Consider the following 20473-nt stretch of genomic DNA (forward strand, 5'->3'; position numbering starts at 1 on the left):
CACTGAGAACTAATAACTAAAGGGAAGTAACTCCTTCCCAAAGACATTTGCATTGCCTAACTGCATTACTGATGGGGATTACACAGTACTGACATTCTAATACATTTCATTTAAAAAACATGCCAGAACAGACAAAACATGTTTTAATTGTCAAGACTGGGGATTTAAAATCAATTTTTGTGCAAAACTGGAGAAGGGGATATAACAGCATACAGGTTTAATACCACCATGCAATCGTAAGGTCTGAAATTACATTGAGGAGGCTACAGCAAGAACGTGACCAGAGCACATTGTTTACCGCTGTAGTTAACACAAGGAAACTCTCCGCCCTTACCAGTTCTGGGTCCTTGCGGCTGGCCAGTATGTTGCCGTTCTCCCCGGCAGCCTGCTTGCTGGGGCTCTTCAGTCTCGGGGAGGTCTCCAAGGGGGGTGGGGGCGGGGGAGGGGGAGGGGCAACCTTCTCTTTGCTGGGAGAGATGGTCTCCTCGAACCACAAGCCGAGAATAGGCTCGCTGTCATCATCTGGAACAAAACAGGAGTTCTTATTCTGGTTAACAAAAAAAAAATGCTTATTTTGGACACACTATCAAAGCTTGAAATCTCTAACAGTGTCTGAGCTCAGATGGTTCAATATACAGCAAGCACTATACCTTGGCTACTGTCTTCTTCAGTGCTGCTGAAATCATCCTCGTAGTACGTGTTGGAGTCTGTAGAGGCACTGGCATCGCTGCTCACCGAACCCTTTCTCTGTCGCTGGAGAACACAAGCCTGGACGATACAAATCAACAAGCGCAAGTAAGAATCAAGCGTGCCATTACCCGGGGAGAACACATGCAACAGACAGGGATATGCTGCTTTACCTTCCTGTACGATGTGGAGAGCAGAGTGAACAGCAGGTTTGTGAGAGGGACAGAATCAATGAGTCTCTGAACCCTCTGGATGGATGTGCTCTGGGCCATGATACTCAGCTCTGCTGGGGGTCCATCGCTCTCCCAGCCCTGTAAAGAGAGAGCGTTTCAGCATTCGGTTTCCAGAGATCCCGCAATGAAAATGAAAAGCTGTCGAGTAACTTGGCACTCACCCGGTGCATCGCTTCCACCTGCAAGTCTTGGAAGAGCGAGGTGAGCAGCTTAATGGAATGGTTTGCCAGGACTACAGAGAGAACTCCAAAACCTTGATGTCTGCATAAAACCAATCAAAAAAACAATTAGAAAATTGAAATGGTATATAAAACACACCTCAATATCAGGCTCGAAGGTTGCAATATTAACCAAATAAATAAGAAACCTGGCATCGCAGTGTATTTACTTATGATGAGATTTAATATATATATTTTTTTTTTGTAAGGATTAAACACTGCCTTGCAGTGGAGAGATCCGAATTCAAAGCCTGTCGAAGACGTTATTGTCACATCACACTGCTACAAGCTGGCTGTTTAAGTAGGATTGCTTTGGCACACCCATGCATATGCAATATAAATTCGAGAGCAACAAGGCGATTGCTCCCGTTTGTTGAAGTGTTTAGAAGCTGGTGTTGCGCACCCTTTCCCAGGTCCCAGTTTGGGTGACCCTGCTCCTTCCTTGCTTCGGGCTGCGATGTCTCTGACTCTGAGAGCAGCGAGAGGATCCTTGTCCTTTCCCTTGTCAGCCAGGGCAGTGGGGCTGAGGTTCAGGATCAGGTACAGGCTGTTCAATAAGCACCAGGCTCCCAGCAGCTGGAAGTTCTGATAATGCTGCAAACAGGAGAGAAGGGAGAATCACACTTACTGATTTTTCTTGTAATTTGTACCCATTTTGGACTTTGCAGTGCAGCCATCAAAGTCTACTACATCATGACCAGAACAGAAGATGTGCATAGAAATGCTATTCACTTTTTTTTTTTTTTTAAACTAGAAAAATCTCTTGTATGTCAGCAGTACCTAAAAGATCCATACAATCCGAATTAGCTGCTTAATCACTGTATAGTTTCAAATGAACCAACATTAAACTTGCAAGAATCAAATCGTTTCATTTAAGACATTCCATGGCCAGTTTATTTCCTCCACTGCAGTCAAAAGTAAACAAATAAAATTAAAAAGTCTTAAAAGAAACCTACCTCACCCCCTGCTCTGCGAGAGTTACTGATTGCCTGTCCAATCATGTCATAAATTTCCAGCTGTTGGAATCAAAAAAAAAAACCCATATTAAAATCAATCAGCAACTATTATTAAAATAAAACACCCCAGCTTTATAAATAATAAACACAGAATTCCTTTGCAATTCTCAATGGGTTTACTTACACATTTCTGTACTATTGTGGCTGCATCATTCTCATAGTCTTCCTCCTTGGAGCCAGTGGATCCTGTGCGCAGCTGCACGCCGCTCCCCACGTGCAAAATGGCCATACAGGCAGCAACACTCACACCTGGGAAGGAAGAGGCATGCCATTAAACAGCAGGCATGAATACCCTTCACACAGCTTATACAGGACGCAAGTGTGCGTTCTAATTCGATTCTCCTGATGCGTGTAGCAATGCAGTGAAGTTTAAAACACAACCAAACCTGCGTAGAGACAGCTGAGTGCAAGGACTGTCACGTCCAATAATCTCTCTGGGGTCAACGGCTCAAGAACAGGGAGAGAGAGTGTGTCTAATGCCATTGTTACATCGATTACCAAGGAATGGAATCTATGGGGGGGAAACAACAACTGTTAGTAAAAAACGTACAAATTGCAAGAGGCAGGTCAGGCGACAGACAAATTCAGCAGCTTTGTCCTGGGGTACTTAGCCCTGACCTCATAACACGCATACTGTAACTTACCCATTGCGAACTGCAGTTGCATCCGACACTGTTGCTGGCATAATGAAGAAGGAATTAGCAGACACGGCGTCCTGGAATCTGTTTATGTAGCGCAGGAAGTAGGGGAGATTCAGACACACACGGAGCAGCTTCTCCGAACCTCCTAGAGAAACAAACGAACACACATTAAAAACACAGTGTTGACTGGCATGTCAGTATTCCTCAAAGTCGGGTCTCACCTCATTAACAGTATTACTGGATTTCTTTCACAGGACCAGAACACTCACCCAGCTGTTGTAAACTTGCCACATTCTGTGAAATAAAGGCATTCTTCATTTTAGCCTGAGTGGCCTGGTCTACAGAGGGCTGGTCATCACTTTCACCTTCCACCTGGACAAGGCAGATCAGAGGGAATCAATACAAGATTTTCCTGACAATAGGCAATATTTCTAATGAAACAGGATAAATGGCCCCAAAAAAAACACAATGATCAGGGTTGGGGTCGATTCCTGTTTTTCAATTGCTTTCATTTGAAGCCAATTTAATTGACTAACAGTTAGTTTAATTGTCACAGCAAGAAGCTCTTTTTTAACAGAATACTGCTAATTACAATTTTGATCAATGCTGTGTTGGAATTGATTAAGAGAGAATGGGAGTTGGAATTGGGAATTGATTTTAAAAAGAAATTGGAATTGAAAAGCAGGAATTGACCCCAACCCTGAGAATGATGAGGGTAATGCTGAAGCGCTAACCTGAGTCTGTGTTGAGGGGGCAGAAAGCATGTTCACGTCAGGGTTAAAGACCGAAGTTAGTTGATTGAAGAAGTTCATCTGCACTTCCTTCTGTCTCATTTCAGGGTTGACCGGGGAGGGCAGTTCCTTCTGGTCCTCCACTGAGAGACGGTCAATCAGCAGCTTATACAACAAATCTTAAAGCATTCTGGGAGCAGACGTCTCACTGTTTGCAACTGCGGCATTGCTACCAAAGCTCTCAACTAGGCAGCCAACCGAGCTTTTTGAGCTTCCACCTCTTGAAACTTTTCCCCCCATCCCAAAGCTGAGCTTATACTTTCTCAGCCAGAACTGTGCCAAGCATAATTCTGGTGTCTGAAGCTGTTTCAGGAAAATGAAGCATACACACCATCAGCATGCAAAGTGATGCATGCATCAGGGCACACAGCAAGAAAAACACTGGCTCTGGTCTCTGCCTTGACCTGTGTGCCTTCTGCATGCCACATCAATTCAATTGTGACAGTTCAGGTTCATTCTGGTACTCAAATCAGCACAGGGCAGCAGAAACTTAATTTTTTTCTACAGTGCCTTGCGAAAGTATTCGGCCCCCTTGAACTTTGCGACCTTTTGCCACATTTCAGGCTTCAAACAAAGATATGAAACTGTAATTTTTTGTGAAGAATCAACAACAAGTGGGACACAATCATGAAGTGGAACGAAATTTATTGGATATTTCAAACTTTTTTAACAAATAAAAAACTGAAAAATTGGGCGTGCAAAATTATTCAGCCCCTTTACTTTCAGTGCAGCAAACTCTCTCCAGAAGTTCAGTGAGGATCTCTGAATGATCCAATGTTGACCTAAATGACTAATGATGATAAATAGAATCCACCTGTGTGTAATCAAGTCTCCGTATAAATGCACCTGCACTGTGATAGTCTCAGAGGTCCGTTTAAAGCGCAGAGAGCATCATGAAGAACAAGGAACACACCAGGCAGGTCCGAGATACTGTTGTGGAGAAGTTTAAAGCCGGATTTGGATACAAAAAGATTTCCCAAGCTTTAAACATCCCAAGGAGCACTGTGCAAGCGATAATATTGAAATGGAAGGAGTATCAGACCACTGCAAATCTACCAAGACCTGGCCGTCCCTCTAAACTTTCAGCTCATACAAGGAGAAGACTGATCAGAGATGCAGCCAAGAGGCCCATGATCACTCTGGATGAACTGCAGAGATCTACAGCTGAGGTGGGAGACTCTGTCCATAGGACAACAATCAGTCGTATACTGCACAAATCTGGCCTTTATGGAAGAGTGGCAAGAAGAAAGCCATTTCTTAAAGATATCCATAAAAAGTGTCGTTTACAGTTTGCCACAAGCCACCTGGGAGACACACCAAACATGTGGAAGAAGGTGCTCTGGTCAGATGAAACCAAAATCGAACTTTTTGGCAACAATGCAAAACGTTATGTTTGGCGTAAAAGCAACACAGCTCATCACCCTGAACACACCATCCCCACTGTCAAACATGGTGGTGGCAGCATCATGGTTTGGGCCTGCTTTTCTTCAGCAGGGACAGGGAAGATGGTTAAAATTGATGGGAAGATGGATGGAGCCAAATACAGGACCATTCTGGAAGAAAACCTGATGGAGTCTGCAAAAGACCTGAGACTGGGACGGAGATTTGTCTTCCAACAAGACAATGATCCAAAACATAAAGCAAAATCTACAATGGAATGGTTCACAAATAAACATATCCAGGTGTTAGAATGGCCAAGTCAAAGTCCAGACCTGAATCCAATCGAGAATCTGTGGAAAGAACTGAAAACTGCTGTTCACAAATGCTCTCCATCCAACCTCACTGAGCTCGAGCTGTTTTGCAAGGAGGAATGGGCAAAAATTTCAGTCTCTCGATGTGCAAAACTGATAGAGACATACCCCAAGCGACTTACAGCTGTAATCGCAGCAAAAGGTGGCGCTACAAAGTATTAACTTAAGGGGGCTGAATAATTTTGCACGCCCAATTTTTCAGTTTTTTATTTGTTAAAAAAGTTTGAAATATCCAATAAATTTCGTTCCACTTCATGATTGTGTCCCACTTGTTGTTGATTCTTCACAAAAAATTACAGTTTCATATCTTTATGTTTGAAGCCTGAAATGTGGCAAAAGGTCGCAAAGTTCAAGGGGGCCAAATACTTTCGCAAGGCACTGTATATGCACCGTTATGACTCCACATCAAAAGCATGCAAAAATAAACACACACAAGTTAATCCCGACCAGCAGTGCAGAAGAAGTATTTACCAACTTCTTAGGCTAGACAAACATTTTCTTTTCAATCTGTTTTCCATGTATTTAGCACACAACATCACCCGGTACTGAACAAAGCCCTAGTGTATTTAGATGCATTACCGTCTGAGAGCGTCTGGACTGTCTGAGGCAGTTTGGCAGATTTCATCATCGCAGTGAAGGTGATGATCTCTGTTCTGTCCAGTCGGCTGCAGCCAGTACACAGGCCTTTTATTAAAAGGATCAGGTGTTTCTGAGAAAAGGAAAGCAGATGACAGCCAACTGCAAGGATACCAACTGAGTGCTATTCAGTAGTCTGACTTCAAAGTGTCTCGGATCCACAAGCACCTCAGTAACAGAGGAGTTATTAGATCTTTCAAAATATACAGCTTGTTATTTAATCAGAGCATGTTGTTCATCTTATTATTAGACTTGGCACAGCCAGTCAGATTATTAAGTGCCAGAGACAGCGCTGAATATATTCTGCTCACCTGCGACACAGCACATGCTTCATCTGGATTCTCCAGTCGCAGCAGAGAGAACTCAATCAAAACTTTACAGGCTGCTGTCACAGACAGCAACTGATTTCTGGGGACTGGAAATAAGAACATTTGTACACGTTCATTTTCTAAGCAGCTGAAAAAGAAACTGACAAAAAAGTTCGCCCAGTGCACAGCTCAGGTTTAGGAGCCATGTTTAAATAGAGCAGATGCTTTGCGATGCTAAAATCAGGGCACAATTAACATTTAAACATTAGTGTTTCATGCTGTACACCAGATTGTGTAATGTATACATCTTGAAACCCCCTCTTCTCAGCTCTATTTCAATCACAACACAAAACTACTTACTCTGTCCACACACTGTGGTGATGTAATGTGCAGAGAGGGCCACAAACGAGGAGTAAAATGGCTCATACTGTTTGTCATGGTGCAAAATCTGAGATTCACTGAAAATAAAATCAACGAGGAAAGAAATGAGCAAACAAATTTATTTTATAAGCAAAACTATTCAATATGATTATATTATTATTATTTGTTTATTTAGCTGACGCCTTTATCCAAGGCGACTTACAGAGACTAGGGAGTGTGAACTATGCATCAGCTGCAGAGTGACTTACAACTGAGACGGAGCATAAGGAGGTTAAGTGACTTGCTCAGGGTCACAGAATGAGTCAGTGGCTGAGGTGGGATTTGAACCGGGACCTCCTGGTTACAAGCCCTTTTCTTTAACCACTGGACCACACAGCCTCTATATACTGTTATAATAAGGTTACATACTCTAAAGCATTTGTTGCAATAGAAGCATTACTAAAAACACAGATATCAAATACATTTTATAGATATCTCTAAATGTATTTTAGATATCTTAATTATTTAGTGATATCTTTAAATATTTAGAAACACCTCTAAATTTATAATGTGGCAAAACTATAAGTCAGTCAGAGGCGGTTGTTACTGTGGCTGTATAATTTGCACTGCTATAAGAAACCACAAAAGGCTGCTGCCTGCCTGTAGATTTTACACTGGTTCAAGACACTCCTCCTATACTGCCCTAACACATGTTTACCAAGAAACGAAACCTAATCAGCACATACTTTCATAAACACAACAGTGCTTTCACAATGATGTTTGACATAACTTGCTGTTTCAATAAACAACGTCCAACGGCTTTAAAATGTATCTCGGATTTTTTTAATATTAATGTGAATATTGCGTTCTACGATTAATTTAATTTAACAACCCTGATTTGAGAAGAGTCTCTTACACACAATTCATATTTTGCACCTAGGAATGACAACACGAACACAGAAAACATGCATTAAATACCAACAGACACTGACAGTTTCTCAGGAGACCCAGCAAACAAACAGAAGCGTTTTATTTCATTATTATTGTTTTTCCAATTGCATGTTCACTCCGATATTTTTATACTTTAACACCTGCTAAATACAGACCAAAAGAGAACGGTTTGTTTTAGCCGAAGATGACAGCTGTCCCTTTAAGTTTAATCAAACCCCCTCCTCTCTCTGGCCTGATGATAAAGCAGAATCTGCTCGCGTCTACTTAGGCAACAACTCTCCGACAAACAGCCGCCCTTTCCTTAGCCGTACAACCCCACAAACCCGCGACAGGGCCGGCGTTCACCTGTTTATGATGGAGCCGACCAGTTGCGGGAGCTCCTTCGTCTCGAAAGCCGTGTAAGAGGCTGCTAAGAGAGGTCGGACGGCGGCCGTCCACTCAGGTTCCCCATCGCCTCCACTCGACGCCATTTTGGGATTCTGTGTGATGAGCCAATCTCAGCAAGGAAGTGATGTAAACACAGCCGCCGACACCGCAAGGAAGTGACGTCAATTTCAATTCGGCCCGTGAAAAATGTAAAGGGTCTTGCTGATGACGACACATTTTGGTGTCATTACTTTTCTCTGTTTTACTCGTACAATGTGAAATATTAGTGTCTTACTGCGTTTACTTCCACAGAGACACACAGAAATTTAAGCCGTACAATTCCTGGAAACTTATCACTTCTTACCTTTCAGCATAATTTATGCAGGACAGTATGCACACACAGTGGTAGTTGTAGGAAACATGGAATTTACTAAATAAAATACAGACATACATTAAGGAATTGTGTTAAAAAAAAAATACAAGTTCAGTTCTCAAGTCAAATCTTTATTCCGTGCATTCAGTCCAAAGGGCTGTTTATTAAATCATTACACACACAATCCTGATCTGACTGCAAATTAAAAACAGGCATTTCTTTCACTCTATCAATTAAATTTCCTTAAAAAGACCAGTGCCCCCCCCCCCCCCCCCAAAGTAACTTTGACATCAGTACATTCTTTAGAAAAAAAAAAGGGGGGGGGGGGGGGGGAGTTAGACAGATGCACTTCAGAGGTCAATAACGAGACCATTGCCTACTAACAGCTTAATTAGAACATTTGTTTAAATAGAAATACACCTCTTCAATGGAATAGCCCAGGGGTCTCCAATCCTGGTCCTGGAGGCCCGGTGTCCCTCCTGGTTTGTGTTCCAACTGTGTCCTAAATTACTTAATTGGACCAATTATTGTTCTAATTGAGTAATTTAGGGCACAGTTGGAACACAAACCAGGAGGGACTGCGGCCCTCCAGGACCAGGATTGGACACCTCTGGACGAGCCTCTTCGTTGGACAGTGAGTGAAACGCCACTTTCCCTGGTGGTAAGGTCACACAACTGAAGGTTTGGTACAGCATCTTCTTACTTGGTAAGGCTAACCCTGTGCATGATAACAGTCAACCTCCACGGTTGTAACAATTCCATCCAAGACCACAAGCAACAGAAACACGCTCATGAGACCTCAACAAGGAGCACAGTTTCATCATTTAATTACACTTTAAAAAGAAAGACAAACCAACAATCTCTTCTGAGACCATCACCACCTCGATGTTTAATTTATTTGACACATCCTACAGGCCTTTATTAATGGCAGGGAAAAAAACAACAACATACAAAACTACATACCAATCCTTGAAATATTTGACATTATTATTTTTAAACTGGCAGCCTAAAGCAATCTTTTAAAGTGGTGTTGCCATGGTAATCCAACCTGTCTGGTAGTAACATTAAGGTTATGTTATTACAGGCTGCTTCAACCAAGCCCATTTACCTCTCTCAATAAGAATAGCATTGTTTGATGTAAGATGTAGAAGTTACAGGACATATTTGAAACAATAAATACCCTTTTCCATACACAATAAACACTGATTTCACTTAATTGTAAGTGAAGACAATGGTGTGCTTACAATAAACATGGGGAAGTTCATGAAAGAAAAGAAAATCATTATTTTTCAAATCACACGGCTGGGTGCCATAACCTGGCTGATTAATAATAAAACAGTTATTTTTTTTTATTTATTTAAGCAAGACCGGGTTCTTTTTGTGTTAAATAAAAAAAATACTGCATTACAAAGTAAAACCGAAAGGTGTGCAGTCAGTGTGTGATCCCATTGCTGCACATTTCTAGTTGATGTGCAGGTTGCTGTGTCCTCAGGTACAGTATGTTGATGACCAGCTTCAGTTTCTTCCCTTAAAATTAGTGGCTGGTCCCCAGGGAAAACCAAATGTCCATTTTTATTTTTTGTTTCAATCGGGTCCTAAATAAAACCTCTCTGCATTTCTTTTAAACCTAAAATCAAAACACAGATTAAATATATATATATGGGACATACTTAGAACCTCACAATAACTTAATATTGTTCATTGGAAATCTATGCGGATTTAAAATAAATAACCCTGATTATATCAACTGTCTAGAGAGGTAAAAGATGCTTATGGACAGGTGGTCTTCGTATCTCCATGTCTTGACATTGAAACACACATATATTTACACACAGATTGTACAGGGATTAGAGGGGGACCTTTTCTACAGGGGGTTTTAAAAGCAGGTTGGACCGGTTGAAATGTAAAACGATCTGGACCATCAGTAGCCCTGGGAAGCGAAGTTGGAAGCGGCCAGTGTAAAGTAATGGGAGGGTGGTGCTCCGCTGGGAGGAGGTCTGGCTCCAGCTCCCTCTTACCGCCAGGCACGGTTCAGCAGCTTGACCTGAGCCAGCCTCTTGCTGATCATGGTGGTGAAGACCAGTCCGAAGAGGACACTGCTGATCAGCATGTAGTCGTAATCATCGTTCAGCACGTCGAACTGCTTGGAGGGGTAGACCCGGGTCTGATAGATATCCAGGCCATACGCCACCACCTGGGAGCACACAGACAGGGGTCAGGACTACAGGCTGCTGGCTCCCTCGTGAGCAATAATGCCATTCCACTAGCACTAGTACAGGTGGAACACAAATAAACATGATCTGACTTATTTTAACCATGCCGTCATATTTAATTGAACACTTGCATAACAAAAATTAAAAAGGTCAGCACTTTTTGATAACTTTTTGAGAAATAACTGACAGCTTGCACAGAGGTATTGACATTAGTCAGATGTGGGGTACTTACAAGACATGTGGACTCCAGACCAGAGGGGGCAGTGTAGATCCCCTTGGCTCGGGTAACAGTCTGGTTGTAGTTAATGAACCACTCGGAGCGGATTGGCATTTCTGGGGCATACGGAATCAGATTCTCCTCCCTGAAATATAAAGCATTTTTCAGTCCCTAATTAACAGCAGAGCAGCCTATCTGGGTGAAGTCATACATTGAGCCACAAAGGATGCCCAGGGTGGAATCTTAATGCATGCTACACCCCCTATTCCAATATCGCTGTACCGTGTATTCCTCCCTTTCAAGACAGAGAAGTGGATAGTGCTCTAAATATTATTTAATGCTTCACAAAACTTGGCCCAAATCATTACTGAAAACAGACGTGTAATAAAAACATTTCAAACGCTCCCCTGGCACTACCACAAAATGCTGTACATCCAGACAAGGGCACATGGTCAGACTCACCGGCTCTGCTCTGAAGGCACCTCCGGCCGTCTGGGATCCAGAAACATCTTCGGCAGGGACAGTATGGCCCCGGAAGGCAATCCCACTGTGTGTCGGGAGGCAAGGAAACGCTTTCATTGACACAAACAAGGCAGGCGTGATCAAAGTGTGTTTGTTCAGCATGGCTTTGGCTAAATTAAGCAACAAAGGAATTCGTGATTTATTAATGAAGGAAGGAGAGGGTGCAGGGTGTGTGTGTGTGAAGGACGTATCCCATTTTTTTAAAACATATAAGATAATAAATGGGATACGTAGTTTATTTGAAACAATTGCATTTCACGGACCATTTCTAAGTGTTAAGCAGCCATTCCCTGTTTAATTGAGAAAGAACGCTCTGTACTGAACTGACCCAGCAGGTGCCGGCTGGTGATGCCCTTCTCGGTGATGGTTGCCTCCAGCTGGCTGATGGCGGAGGGGAAGATGTAGGACTGCTGCAGGACCTGAGGGGTCAGGGGCCGGTCCAGAGAGCTGAAGGCTGTGCTGTTGTACTGCTCTGTCCCCTCATACAGCTCCAGTACAGAGAACTCGTTCCGACGGGACTTGGTGTTCCAGTACTCATACTGGGAGACCGAGAGAGAAAGGACAAGACGACTGGTTTAATAGATTACTACCACATCATCATCATCCCCCTCCTGGGGATGCACAAAACAGATATTCCAATATTATAGGGAAGGGACGGAAATAAGGCTCCCATTGCACTGTAGTTTGATCCACTACGGGTTTTCCTATGAGTTTAGTAAGACACACCTGAGCTTGTTACATAGGTAACGTGGCTAATCAGCTTGCAGTAAAACCTGGACTAAGTGAAACTGTTATGCATTAGGAGTCTTATTTCCATCCTTGTAGGGATATTATACAAAAAAAGCTACCTTAAATGCAAAATACATGTAAATTTCTGCTCTAAACACCATTATAAAAAACACACTTTAAATCGAACAATACTGCAGCATCATAGAGTGGATTTGCTTTAGACACACTACCAGTAAGCAGACCACATGCAAACAAACCCTAACCCAAACCCTATCCCATTACTCATGTCTGCCAGGGTTGTTCCTGCAGCCGGCACACATGCGCGCACACACACAGAAAAGAGATCTGTCCGAGGGTGAGCGAGAGGGAGCTGGTGAACGCACCACGACCCAGTTCTCAGAGTGGACGAAGTAGACGGGCCCGCGTGCCTTCCTCTGCACCGCCTCATGGATGATGCGCCCGGTCACCCCGTCGATCAGGTACATCCCCACGAAGCTGCGCTCCGGGTGCGAGTCGCTGCTCTCCGTCACCACCGCCAGCAGGTTCGGGTTCAGGTACTGCAAATTCAAATGTGATTATTCAACCAGGACAGAACCCTTGAGATACACATCTCCTTTCAACACACACACACACACACACACACACACACACACACAGGAATTGTAAACATTCACACTGAATACAGTGGGCCACATGGATAAAGAAGGGTGACATTGATTGCAATAGAAGACATAATGGATGTGTTTGTGGAAACAGCATCCAGAGTTGGCCCATGAATGAAAGTGGATTTGTGAACCTAAAATCAGCTGGTTTCACAGATACCCCCTCCCCCCCCAATCTTGAACTAGCTGACGGTATACCTATAATCGTAGAATACATTTACAAATACTAAAAACGACAATCAAAACAGCAAAACGTTTTGACTGTGAGTAATGAACGAGATGCGTACCTTATAGAGCACGCTGCGGTCCCCCATCACACGCCCCTGGGAATGGACGTGCTCATTGGCTCTCTTTCCTTTCACCGATACGATCCTCTGCACCTCCGTGGGAATGACCACCTCCCAGATCAGCTCTGTCGTCAAGTCCTGGAAGGGGAGGCATACAGGGAGCCTAGTTAGCGGACAACACTGCAGGTACTCAAGTTAAAACACCCAAGCAAGAGAGGAAATTCTACACTTCCAGGTGTCAGTACTACGTAAAAGATCCCATACCCAAAAGTTTATTAAATAGGGTTCCCAAGATATAGCCTTCAATAGTTCAGCCAATCATGCACACAATCACTTATCCATGCAAAGATTTCACACTTGGTGAGCAGTTCTCAAACTATATTAATGTGAATTCATGTACATGTAATTCATGTTTTATGGAATGCTGGTTTAGGGCTTCATCAAGTATGATGGAAAGAAGACTCCCATTGCACAGCGGTTTGATCCATTCCTAGTTCTACTAGGAGTTTAAAATAAGACACACCCGAGCTTGTTACCTATACACTGTGGCTAATCACGCTCCTATTAAAACCTGGAATGCATGTAACTGCTATGCAATGGGAGTCTTATTTCCATTGCTGACCTCGCTTGTGATGGTAAGCTCACTGCCTAGACGGCTTAACTGAGCTCTCCCCAGCCCAGCAACCTACCCTGCGGAGCTGGAAGCCAGACAGCTTCCCCTGGTCTGCGTCCACCAGGTAGAAGAAGACCAAGGAGGCCATCTCCTGGAGCTGCTGCAGGACGCGCTTGGCGGACGGGAAAGCCGTGACCTGCAGAGAAAGGAAGTGTGGGTGAGTTGCAAACGTGGCCGGTTCCTTCAAACTCTTTGTAAGCCAGCTGGGAGGAGTGTGGGAGGAGGAGCCTCGGGGGTTGTGGGAGGTGGAGCCTCGGGGGGTGTGGGAGGAGGAGTCTCTGACCTTGTACTCGTTGTCGATGAGCAGCAGCACCTTGGCGTAGTCCTGGTCCATGAGGGGCAGCAGCAGGGACTGCAGGATGGGCCGGCCCAGGCTGGGAGGGGTGATGTGGCTCCTCTTCCCAAAAATAGGGTTGAAGACATGGAGAGTGCTCAAGCCAGTGTCCTGCAAGCACAGGGCAGGCAAGTTACACCGGGACCATAACACACATGCACGCTGCTTAATTTGTTTCCACTTTAAAGTAGAAATTTATAGAAATATAAATAAAAATACACAGTAAGTGAACTTTGGGACAGTCCATAAAAAACTTGACTGTCTTTCTTGTTTCTCTTTTAAGAACGTTGCATCAATTTTTGAATTTCCTTTCCTCTAAAAGATAACTCTTTAACTGGCGTTGCACTCTCCTCCATCCACCCTGCCTGCTTTGTGAGGGACACGCCCCAGGTGAGACGGGCCGCGCACTGCACAAGAATGTGCTTCGGTACCTTGTCCTTGATGATCAGGGTGCACTGTGGAGGGTGAGGGAAGTGGGCTGTCGTTCTCTGCACCACCAGCTTGAAGGAGGAGTTGGGCTGCACCTTCTGCAGGAAGTGTTTCCAGAGGATAGTGCCAAAGCTGCTCTCAATCCCAAAGAGCTGCAGAAGGAAATGAGACAGATCAATACAGTCACCATTTCAGTACATACGTCTGGAGTTAACGGTTTTCCATCCCTCATTAGGCTTTGTAGCCCTGAGATGAGACCTGGGTCAACGACAATTATACTTGTGCAATTAGTAATGAATTCAATTGCAATGTAACTAATTGTAATTGAAACTTGGCAGACCTGCATAATTGTAATTATATAACTGATTGATCACAGATCGTTCGATTATTATATTTTGGTGATCCCGTGTGTTACTATATGTAGCATGTTTCTGCTGTGTAATTGAACACAATAGCATTGGAATAGGAATTGCAGTTTCAGTAAACCATTCTGCTGTCACTGCTATTATAATTCTGATTGGCCGCTGGTTTCTAGATGAATGAATAGAGGTTCTTCTCTCCTGTTGAGAGCGAGCTTGCTGACCTTCCCCGAGGCCGTCACCATGACCATCATCTTCTGCAGGTTGAACTCATCCCGGGCCAGGGTCTCGATGGTGACCTCGTTCTTCACCAGGCTGCGCGGCTGCCGGGCGTCACAGAACATCTTCCACAGGTGCGCCGTCCAGGACTGCAGCAGGATGAGCTGGGAGGAGAGACGCTTCAGCACCATCCCCAGCAAGCCATCTGCAGAGAAGCGCAAGGAGCCCAGATCAGCATGGAAGCAGAGACAGGGTTCAGAGGAACAGGGCGTGAGTCAACGACATGGGACCGGGCTACACTGCAAACAAGATGTGGACTCCCAGGATAAAAATGTCTAAATGAATAAAATAGATGATACAATTAAATGACGTGAACAAGCGTTTCCCAATTTTACATATTTAATTTGTTAAAGACAGACTGACCCCTACTATAAACAGATTCAAGAATACATATTCAAAAGCAGGGTTTTGTATTCTTGAATTTCATCTGTCTTCAGTGAGAACTTAAATAAAATAAGTTTTACCTTGAATGGCTGGATCCACGTGCAGCGTTAAGAAGCAGTAAAATAAAATCGGTAAACAGACTGAAGAGACAACAGGCAAGGCAAAAACTCGACAAGATGACAGACAGATCTAAAGTCTGATTTTAAAATAAAAAAAAACAGTTTCACTCGTCAGGCAAGAGATAAACCAACTACAAGAGAACGAAGGACACAGCAACTGCGCAACTGAAGTCCTGTGAACCTTTTTCTAGCTGTCAATTTCCACCCTCCTCCTTTCCTCCAGAACCGCACCGACACAAACACAGAGGAAGTCCTTTACCTGCTTTCTTCCCAAACTCCCCCTCCAGTTCGGCCTGTGTTCCTGTGAGCGGCAGATCCACCATCTCCATGGTAACCACCTCAGCCAGAGCCTCTTCCCGGATCCACAGGACCCTCCCTGGAAACACAACACAACACTTCACCTGCTGAACAGCTCCCTTCAAAACACAAAATAACACACACTGTGTTCCAGCTGTTCTTAAAGAGCGTAAACTCAGGATTACTGTATATTTGAAAGTAAATAAAGCCAACTGAAAATAAAAATAAATGAAGAGAACTGAAGAACGGGCACAAAAGCAGACAAATAAGGACTACCTCCTCCACCTCGCCGTGCCTTTCAGACTAGCAGGTCTGAGGAATCATCACTGCTCATCACTTGGACTCAACAGCAGTGCAGAGCTTTGGAATGCCCCCACAGGGCAGCGTTGCTCTCCTGTCAGTATGCCAGGGCTTCCCTACCTGGCTGCTGTACGAAGATCAGAGCATGGTCCTCAGTCTGTACCAACACCCTGTACCCAACGGAATCATCTTTCTTCAGGAACGCATGAACGTAGAGCTGGGACGAAGAGAATAAACAAGGACAGAAATATCTAAATACTAGGTCTGTTGAAGATAGTTTCTGCACAGACTCACACACAGATCGTACCAACATATAAACGATCCTGGCCCACTATTTTTTTTTTTTAAGTTGTAACGGGCAGATGCTGGGTTCGAACCAGCAACCTTGTCTTAACCACCGTACTGGGTCAGTGCCCGTTGTGACTCACCCTCTCAGGCTTCCCACCATTGGGGTCTAGGTTAAAGGTTGTGGACGTCTCCAGCAGTCTCCGCCCTGAATCCGCTGAGAAGAGGTTGATGCTGTAGGCCTGATGAGCAAAACCAAGCAGACAGTTTGTTCATTTATTGCAAGTGTTACTCCGAGATAGACACTGTGCAGAGAAAGCAGACCAGTGCATTGCACAGTTAACACATGAGAACAAAAAAAACATCGCTGGACAGGGAGACTGATGCAAAGTGGCAAGGTTGCACGTGGTTTCATTCTTTTCTTTAAAAGGAAACCGTGCATCAAATGCATTGCTGTGAGACTTACCGTTTCATTTTTAGGCGACATGACGACTGCCACTGTTTTCTCTCCAGTTGTAGCAAAAGACACCAGAAGAGCCTGTGAGAAAGCCAGATGGGGTTACACACAGTCTACAGGGTCCCCTTAAATTGCTTTTTAAACCCCAGCTTTACATCTCTACAGTGCCTTTTCATTAGGATGCACGCTGAGTTTTAGCCTGCGTGTGTGGAGAGTCCCTGCTCTCTGGTTTACCTGCTGGAAGTCCCGGAGAGGGGCGATGACGTCGTCCCCCAGCTGCAGCAGGATGTGGTGATCAGGGCTGAGCTGCAGGGAGAACTCCGCATTGGGGTGCCGAGCTGGGCTGGGCTGGGTGGCCAAGACACGAGGCTGGAAACCATCGGACAACTCCACATCCAGAGACTGCAAAAACAACACCTTGTGAGCCACAGAGATTGTAATAGATTACAATATAGTCTGAACGATCTTGCAAAAGGTTTACAATCAAAATCAGCTGTTACCTGCAGTAGCACCTGTCTCATCTCCTGCTCGTGCTCCTCCTCCAGCTTCAGGGTGTACAGGGAGCGGCTGGCTGGGTCAGCACACACCAGCACCCCATCCCCGACCACAGCACAGCCTGGCTTAAGGCTCTCCAGCCAGAGGGCTTCCACTGACACCTGCACAGGGGCAGCCGATACAATAACAGCACACTGAATCACACACACACAATACATCATCCTTGACAGACCACTGCACAATATACCACACCACCCGGCATAATTCAACTGGATTGCCAGCAGCGCGATTTCTTGTCCATCTAAGTTTAAGCACATCACAGGGCTGGAAATGAGACTGCCATTGCATTGCAGTTTGATCCAATCCTGGTTTTGCTACAAAGTTTAAGAAGACATGCCTGAGCTTGTTACCTATACACTGTGGCTAATGAAGCTCGTAGTAAAACCTAGAATGGGTGAAACTTCAGTGCAATTGGAGTCTTATTTCCATCCCTGCATCAGTGTGAGGTGCTTACCTGCTTCATGATCTCTCCATCCTCCAGATTGTAGGCTGTAATAGTGAGGTGTGAGTGTGGGACCACGCCCAGCACATAGACCAAGCCACTCCCTCCCGAGTAAACCACCTCATACTGAACCGTCTCGCTGCCAGAAAGACACACAACTCTCCATCAGATAGGCTTGCGTTCAAGTCTCTGCTGCGAGTTCCATTTCTACAGCAGCAAGGTCACGTTAGGGGCTCACGTCAGACAGCATGTTACGATTGACATTCAAGATCGTAAAGAAAACTATAGATTCAAATGATACGTAGATTTCGCTTTTAAAAAACACACTGGATGTGGCTAACAAAACAAGTTTCAACAAGACAGTTGGAAATGGGAAACTGGCACATATTAGACAGTAACAAGCGAGTGATAAAGATTGTGTAATCTGGTCTGGGAATATTGTTCATTCAGCAGCACAACAATATTATCTCTACCTGTCTGGTAAATTCTCCACCCATTTTTGATGCCCGTTGGAGAGGTAATGAAGGGAGATGGCAGTTTTCTTCAGGACAGCTACGTACTTCACTGAATCCTGCACCCCGACAAAATCAGCACACTGAAAACTGAAAGGAGAAGAAGAGCTTTTAAAGATCCTGAGGATTCAAACGTTACTGAAGGAACATCTGAAATGCATAAATAACTTCTACATGTAGGAGTGCACTACCTTCCCTTTGCACCTAACCAAACAACAGTGCCTTGCAAAAAAACAGCCTTCAAAATGAACATGTCTTTTGAGCAAATAATACCAGCTGCACAAAGCTGTATTTAATTTAATAGCTGCAGATTCACACTAACTAAACCAACGTGACACAAAACCCTGGGGGCGGCAGCAGCAGTAAATAGGTGATTATACAAAACTGCCCCGACCTGCCTGTGTCCAGCACTGTCTCCCAGTTCAAGCCCCCAACGGTGATCTCCCAGGACCGAAGCAGACGACCGTTCCCAGACACCATGACTGCATCTGTGGGAAAAAAACAAGGATTGAACCGGCTTAAAATACTTGAAAACCAAGCCGATTCAGAACCGTCTCTATTGCATACCCCCCTTTACGCAGTCACTAATAAAGCAGTAATCCTTGGAAGGGGTCTCAGCATCATTTTAGTTATAGTATCTCTCTGCTTTAGCTCTTCCAGCCTATGCATTTCTGATCTGAACATGTACACAAAGTGTTGACTGTTTGTTCCAGTAAGTAATAAGGTCACCACATCAGGTAACATGAAAAACAATGAAATGATATAAAACACATTCTAGTGTCATGATGAAAACTAAGCATATTTACCAGGATAAGCCTACAACATGTAATCCTACGCAACAAAGATCAAGGCAAAACGAACCTTGCCCGTGGACCAGTACAGTGTCAATGTGCCCCTCTGGTCCTGCCTTGTCCACCTGTCTCCAGACTTAAGAAAAGGAAAGTGGTGTTAATGAAAGAGACACATTATTAGGGAACCAGCGTACTAAAGCACATTTAGAACACCCTGCCTTCACTGAAATAGCTTTGAGCGACTGTACGTGTTTGCTCTATGTATTGAACTGTAATTTGAATGTCATTTGAGAACATCCCAGGGGTGTAAATGACTCCACTAGAGTGCAGAATGTGCCATTCCAGGTTAATTTGACACACTTAAGTGTTGCCTACTAAACTCAAAGTCAAACTTAAAACGGATCATACATTTCACTTCCATTCCAAAGCTGCATAAACCAAGTGTTAACATCTACATTGCAAGGATAAAAATGAGACTCCAGTTGCACAGCAGTTTAACCCATTCCAGGTTTTACTGCATGCTTGATTAGCCCCAGTGTATAGGTAACAAGCCTGGGTAGGTCTTATTAAACTCATAATAAAACTTACAGATGTCCCCATTCCTGGAATTGAGGGAAGCAATGACGTTCTGCTCTGTGGCCACCACAAGTTTTCTGGAAGCCTGTGTCTGCGAGTCGAAATATGCAAACTTGACCTTCCCTACATACTGCTGCCTCCTGCAAATTCAATGAAAAAGATTAATAATTCTAAAGACGGACACTAGGTTTGTATTATCATTCTTCAAATATACACCGACAGTGTCTGATAAAAACGTCTTACAACCAGCGTTTCAGAAAGCCAAATCAGATTTGAGGAATGCATTGTAATAATATGGTTTTGTTCATTTGTATGTGAATCTCGACATAATTGTAACTTGAAATAAAGACGATAAAGAGAAAGGATCACTAAACAAGACCGAGTACGGGGCAGATACATAAAATATATTCTGCTGGTGTCACTGTCATCGATTCTGTCATTCATTCACAACACACAGAAGAAGAGGGGTAACGCTCTTTTCATGAGGAATGACTCCAGTCTCATTCCCCAGTCCATGCCACAATTACTCACCAGTCGAATTTGCCCGCTTGATCCTCAAAGACAGCCGCGGACAGGCAAACTAACACAAAGAGGAAGATTAAACAACTTATCGCAGCAGCCATGATTGCGAACAGACACAGTCCTCCACTACCCCACAATCCACCCGGTGAAGAACGCTGAAGGACGACAGCGAAATCAAGAGGACCTCGAATATGCCAG

The 20473-nt window shown here is 44.1% G+C and overlaps 2 protein-coding genes across 6 annotated transcripts in view; both read right to left on the reverse strand.

Moving 5' to 3' along the window:
• LOC117425748 (E3 ubiquitin-protein ligase UBR4) overlaps positions 1–8109 on the reverse strand; it is a 50351-nt gene extending 42242 nt beyond the window's left edge. For 3 of the 5 annotated variants that reach the window (XM_058993027.1, XM_058993026.1, XM_058993028.1), the window contains exons 1-15: positions 7938–8108; positions 6642–6739; positions 6285–6388; positions 5917–6046; positions 3530–3669; positions 3065–3167; positions 2799–2940; positions 2541–2665; positions 2279–2403; positions 2095–2154; positions 1542–1732; positions 1082–1181; positions 861–998; positions 651–768; positions 335–522 (exon numbers count right to left, since the gene is read on the reverse strand). In XM_058993027.1, the coding sequence (XP_058849010.1) occupies positions 335–522; positions 651–768; positions 861–998; positions 1082–1181; positions 1542–1732; positions 2095–2154; positions 2279–2403; positions 2541–2665; positions 2799–2940; positions 3065–3167; positions 3530–3669; positions 5917–6046; positions 6285–6388; positions 6642–6739; positions 7938–8062 (1887 nt within the window). In that variant the 5' untranslated portion in view covers positions 8063–8108. Of the gene's footprint in view, positions 1–334; positions 523–650; positions 769–860; positions 999–1081; positions 1182–1541; positions 1733–2094; positions 2155–2278; positions 2404–2540; positions 2666–2798; positions 2941–3064; positions 3168–3529; positions 3670–5916; positions 6047–6284; positions 6389–6641; positions 6740–7937 lie in introns of all 5 variants that reach the window. The other 2 variants (XM_058993025.1, XM_058993024.1) reach the window with 1 other exon arrangement.
• Positions 8110–8441: 332 nt separating this feature from the next.
• Positions 8442–20449, reverse strand: LOC117425581 (ER membrane protein complex subunit 1). The gene is made up of 22 exons (XM_034042604.3): positions 20285–20449; positions 19766–19893; positions 19248–19313; positions 18781–18874; positions 18348–18476; positions 17887–18013; positions 17378–17533; positions 17112–17279; positions 16887–16958; positions 16564–16662; positions 16256–16352; positions 15798–15914; positions 14981–15180; positions 14400–14549; positions 13918–14079; positions 13651–13770; positions 12962–13099; positions 12396–12569; positions 11612–11822; positions 11224–11308; positions 10777–10906; positions 8442–10525 (listed from the first exon to the last, which is right to left on the reverse strand). The coding sequence occupies exons 1-22, from the start codon at positions 20374–20376 to the stop codon at positions 10346–10348; spliced, it is 2895 nt and encodes a 964-aa protein (XP_033898495.3). The 5' UTR covers positions 20377–20449; the 3' UTR covers positions 8442–10345.
• Between the last annotated feature and the right edge of the window lie 24 nt (positions 20450–20473).

This window comes from Acipenser ruthenus, chromosome 20, assembly GCF_902713425.1.
Source record: "Acipenser ruthenus chromosome 20, fAciRut3.2 maternal haplotype, whole genome shotgun sequence".
NCBI lineage: Eukaryota > Metazoa > Chordata > Actinopteri > Acipenseriformes > Acipenseridae > Acipenser > Acipenser ruthenus.